The 5,719-nt window shown below is 33.7% G+C and overlaps 1 protein-coding gene across 1 annotated transcript; it reads left to right on the top strand.

The window, feature by feature from the left end:
* The first annotated feature begins 1,973 nt into the window (after positions 1–1,973).
* Positions 1,974–4,499, top strand: LOC120536080 (C-C motif chemokine 20-like). The gene is made up of 4 exons (XM_039764444.1): positions 1,974–2,126; positions 2,317–2,425; positions 3,544–3,621; positions 3,982–4,499. The coding sequence occupies exons 1-4, from the start codon at positions 2,054–2,056 to the stop codon at positions 4,013–4,015; spliced, it is 294 nt and encodes a 97-aa protein (XP_039620378.1). The 5' UTR covers positions 1,974–2,053; the 3' UTR covers positions 4,016–4,499.
* The last annotated feature ends 1,220 nt before the right edge of the window (positions 4,500–5,719 follow it).

Raw genomic sequence — 5,719 nt, forward strand, 5'->3', positions numbered from 1 at the left:
TGTATATTGGACTAGAAAGTATGTCATGAATGGCTGAATTCTACTCTTCTTTTAATGTATAAATAAAAGATCCCATTCCTGTCATTCCCAAACATCAGAAAAGAGTAAATTTGTTGATTTTTTATATACCATGGAAATGCTTTCTAAAATCTTCATAAATAGTCAATATCCCTTCAGGAATGTATAATAGTGGAAGGTATGGGAAGCCAGCCATGTTACTTTTAACAAAATTTGTATATAGAAGAGAAAATATGTTGCTGAAATATTACCTTAATCATTCAAAAAATGTAAATTCATTATCAATATAGAGATCTCTAAATATTGCAGTCTCAAGAATCTTCCATGGATTGAAAACTACATAGTTCTGATAAGGATGAAAAACACACTTATAATGTTTAGAGAATGGCAGAGAAACTGTTAACTGAAGCATGGAGCAGAGCATACAAAGAAAGTTTAGAACAGAATTTTTCATCCATTGCAAACCAAGTAGGTGAAATTCTGACAGTTTGCAATACAGTTGTAAGATAACTAGTACAATGTGGATGATTGCTTTAGAGCTCTGTAGAGTCAGAACTAATGTCACCATATGATGCATGGCCATTTTGAGTTCTAGATAAATAATGTTACAGTTGAGTCTAACAACCTAAAGAAAGGTTTGTTGATAAAAAAAGGTATGCTCTAAAAAAGTCAAAGAGCCATGAGGTGAACATTCATTTGAGAACATTGATTTTTTCCCAACTAAACTAAATTGGGGAGAAGACCAACTATTAACATTTTGCTTGGTGTTTTCCATCAGACTACTAAAATTTGATTTATGCTTTGTTGTGATAATCATTTCTAGATATTTATTGTGTGAAACTGACTTTTTAGTCCCACTACTGTCCATTTTTGTCCAGCTATGCCCACTGCAATAAAATTATGTTCTGCTTCACAGTGTATCAGGGTTAGGTCCTCAGACTCCAATGAGAAACGTTTCATACGTGACTATAGCTACCATGCAATTGCTGCCAACATTCTGTAAAACCTTTGCCAGAGACTCTTGTATATTTTTCAATATCTTGACAGAAAAATCACACATTTTTGGGTTGTTGTGATTATTTAGAATTCTCAGTTTTGGGTTTCTTGTGAATGTCAGTTTAGTTTTTTTCTTTGATAACAGTGGTAGACTAACACCTTAGATCTGAGGGGCCTGACTTATGCCTAAATCCAAATGAATGCTATATATTGATTTTTCCTTTTGTCGTTTTAATAAGACTAAAAGCCTTTTTTAGTGTGTCCTGCTATTTGCATTTTCATTGACTGCTGTTTTTTGGACACAGCAAGATGTAACCTAGAAATAAGATTTGGATTCATGCAGCAATGGAAAAGAACAGAATCAATTTATTTTAGTCCTTTATCTTAGGCATCCACCAAATGCTCACAGCAGTAATATTAAAATTAAATCTCACTTCAAAAAGTTTATTAAGTTGGATCCTAACAATAACAATATACAAAAAGCAGTGTTGATTGTGAAAAAGTGGAAGAACTTTTTGCCATGGGGGAGTTCATTTAAAAATTTGTTTTGATGGCTGCTGAGTGTATGTACCCTCTTAAGACACTGGTGTTCCTATAGGTTTGGGTGTCATGAAACACTGCTAATCAAACCAAAAGGTTTTTATTTTTTTTCTGTATTTTAAACCTAATTAGTTTGATGCTATTTAAATCAAGAAAATGTACTGCTGGAATTTTATAGCATTACATTTAATTCGTCAGGAACCTGGAGTTTTTATTGCATGCCAACTTTTAGGCACACAATGTAATGCATTTAATTCTTTTTTAAGACAAGCCAGTAAAGGGAAAAAAATCAAAAAGGAAGTCATTCAAAATGAATTACTTATACTGTCACTGGAAAATCCCAGTGTCAACAAAAGTTTGGCTCCTCCTTATCAAGCCTTACTTTATTGTCTACACACAATTATAAGCCGACACAGAACTCACAGAAGCAGAGTAGAGCTGGAAGGCAAGACAAAGATTAATTCTTTCACTGATATTTTCACCAAAATCCTCACCTGCAATGGCCTCCTGCAAATCACTGTTCATTTCGCTGCTTGTGCTTCTGACACTGAATGTGCTTGCTGTGTCTGCAAGTAAGTATCTACTTTACCTTTCTTTACTCTCTTCCTTTGGAAATAAGCTGACTTTGGGCAATTACATTCTGTTGACTACCATTTGATGCAAGCTTTTCTTTCTATTATTTTCTCTTTCTTCTGAAATACACAATGTGCAAAAGTTGTACAAACAGAGTTGTCATCTCCCTTTTCATTTATTATTTTTAAGTGTATGAAGACTGCTGCGTCTCCTATACAACAAGGCAAATGAGGTGTCATGCTATGAAAGGATATACAATACAAACACCTGAAGATCTGTGCAACATTGAAGCTGTTATGTAAGTCTTTTTAAATAATTTTCTAATTTGTTTATATAAAAAGCATATTTTCTGTATTAACCAATGAAATGGAACAGATCAATAGCGAATCATTTGATAATTAAATTATTTTGATTATTTTTAGTTAATTCATAATTAATGTTAATATTTAAAATTATAAACTATAGTGCACTTTGGCTATCTAATGCATTCCTTAAGTTTAAAGGTATTAATATTTTATTGCACATCAACCAATCAATATTTTTTAAAACTCATTAAATAATATGGTGTTCATCTAGTTTAGAATCTCAGTACGGACACTGTTTAGATGAAGAGCTTGAAAATTCTCTCTACTTTGAGTAGTTTTTTTGGGCTATTTGTCTTGGGGTGGCTCAGCGATTAGAACTGCTGCATCATAATTCTTAAATCCCTGTTTTGAACTACATCCAGAGATTACACTCTTCGGGTGCAAAAGGCAGTGAGTAGTGGTAATAGTAGTATTGCCACATACACAGACTACAGTGAAATTCTTCCTTACATGTCTGAAAAACTAACAAAATGTTACCACTCTCCAGCACCATGATAAACAGAATTTATTAAAATATAGAATTTTAATAGGTAGAAAACACATTTCAGTTTATCTTAGTCCTCCTTCTATGCTCCCATTACCTGAAACTTTATGGAAAAAAACTCCAGCAACCTTTCATCATTCATAATGATACATGACATTGTAATAATGTGGCCGTTTGTGTAAGCATGCTTTGAAATGGGCTGGCACCCAGTCTTGGGCTGATTTATGCATTGTACCCAATGCCAGTGCTATCAGTTGGATTAACAGTTTTCAAAACTTATAGGATAAATTTAAATGATCCCATTGTGTCTTTTGATGTGTCCGTGTGTATTGGACGGGCTGCCCAAATGGGTGTTGATCCCCAGTATTAAACAAAGTGTGTTAAGAAAATGGAAAGATGGACTAAGTAGTGTATTTCAATGTGAGGGTAAATTAATGGATGGATATCATATACTAGAAAGCATAGCTGTATTCATGGCTATATGCTTTGTCAGTGGTCCCAAAGACTTTTAATTGGCAGAGGGGTTATTCTTTACATACTAAACATAGTTTAATTGCTTTTTTCCAGTTTCCACACCAAATGGGGCAAACAGATTTGTGCAAATCCCAGTCAGCAGTGGGTGATGGAAGTCATCAAATGCCTCCAGTAAGTATAGTTACTTATTAAAGTGTTTTTGCAGAAAAGTAATGTTTTAAGGTAATTAAGACCACTTGAAAACTGGAAAAACTGCTGTCACATGCATGGAATTAGCTACTTATCAGAAATCTTTTAAACTAAATGTTGACGGACGCCAAAGTAAAATAAATGCATTAATATACAATGTAGTAAGATGAGACAACAAATGTATGGCTTTTGCTAAAGACTGGGTGGCAGCTTTTCCCTGACTATCGAGCCTTGCATGAGTTAATACATTGAGAAAGCATGTCATATGTCAGGCGGTTGGAAGGATAAGGAAGTAGAAAGAAAATTAGCATGGCTTAATTTCCCTTTTATTTTTTTCTTTAGGCACAGAGTGAAGGTGATTGCTCAACATAAATAGCATGCTGCTGACCTGCAAGAACTGGAAGAACAAGTATAGCCATTTAGTTTTGCATTAGGAACAAGCAAAAGTAGCAATATTTATTTATTCCAATTGTTGTATGTGTATAGATATTTATTTATTATTACTTATGTTAAAGCCCCCTTTGCAAGGGCAGGTGGTGTTAATTCTATAAAACAAACAGTGTGTTCTGAACTCATATTTGAGGATTGGGACTTTTGCTGTAATGACCTATACTTAAGTTTTTTAAGTTTTCTATTGGTTTCTTTTCAATCTGCATATATTATAGGGAAACAATTTATTCTTTCTATTATGTAAAAGCATATTGCTTTTTTCATTTTACCCTGTATATTTCAGGGTGGAGTCAGACTGTACAAACAAATGGGTAACTGGTTATCTGTTGTCTTCTGTTGAATTCATTTAGAATTCATTTACTGTATATGAAAGGATATTTGCATTAAAATATAAAGCCTTATAAAGAAAATTCTATGTGTTGTCTTTCTATAATTTTTCAGTGTTATCTTTTAAAAACAAATATGAAATACGAATGTACAAAAAGTTGAAATCCATTAAAAATAGTGCTGCTCATGGTTTGAGTCCCTAGTATGAGCACTGCCTGTTTGGAGCTGGCACGTTTTCCCTGTGTCTCTGTTGGGTGCTCTCATTTTCTGTCCACATCCTAAAGATAGGTAAGTTTGATTAATTGAAAAATCCAAATTGGTCTGTTCCTTTGTGATGGTTTTGTTCCCCATCCAGAGTTCATTATTGCCTTGTGCTAAATGCTGAAAGAATGGACTATGACAGCCATGGCACTGTAATGGTAAAATTGATGGAAAGATCAAGTTAATTTAGTACAAGCTAATCACAGCAGTTGCTTCAGTGCTTTCAAAATGTTTATAATAATATAAATCATATAAATACACACACACAGAAGAGGAAAACAGGCTCCAGCTAACAAAAAATAAACTTCTAAAGCCTCTCTGGCTCCTTGATTTGTTTCTTAAACTTCTTCTTCTTCAGACTCAGTTTACATTTTTTAAAATAATCAGTCATTTTAATGCTCTTGTTGCGCTCTTCATTACGGGAGACTTCTAAATTCAGGTGCATCTTGATGATATATTGGGAGAGGGTCCATCATAAATTGTTGTTACATGGCATCTTGAATCTGTGTTGTCACTGATCCTAAGAAACAGTGGTTCATCCTTAGGAGCTAGCTAGATTATTTTTATTTTGTTACTTAGAAAGAGTTAAATGTGTCAAAGCAACATACAAGCTGAATACATTTCTAACTGTACAGGGTGGTGGGTTAAGCAACAGGATGCAGTTTTTAACTGCCTATACAAGGTTCTATTAAAATATTGTACCTAAATACAAAACATTCTCAAGTCTGCTTAAAATTTTTAGTTAATATATAATAATCTTTTCTAATTTATTATAAGTATATACTAGCAAAATACCCGCCGCCTTTTTATTTAATCTACGGCGTCTCCGCTGTTTTATTGTTTGTTTATTACGATTATAGTTATTGTGTAGGTATTTTAGACTTACTTTACATTGCTCAGGTACCCATTTCCTTTATCGTTCCAACCGTACCCCCATTAATATGTCTATCGAGGTGATCACCATCGATCAAAGAACTGTTACTTACCGAGTGGTTTCCATGCCCGGAGATGGCACCTGCCTTTTCCATTCTCTTTGTTACAT

Source organism: Polypterus senegalus, chromosome 1 (assembly GCF_016835505.1).
Source record: "Polypterus senegalus isolate Bchr_013 chromosome 1, ASM1683550v1, whole genome shotgun sequence".
Classification (NCBI taxonomy): Eukaryota; Metazoa; Chordata; class Cladistia; order Polypteriformes; family Polypteridae; genus Polypterus; species Polypterus senegalus.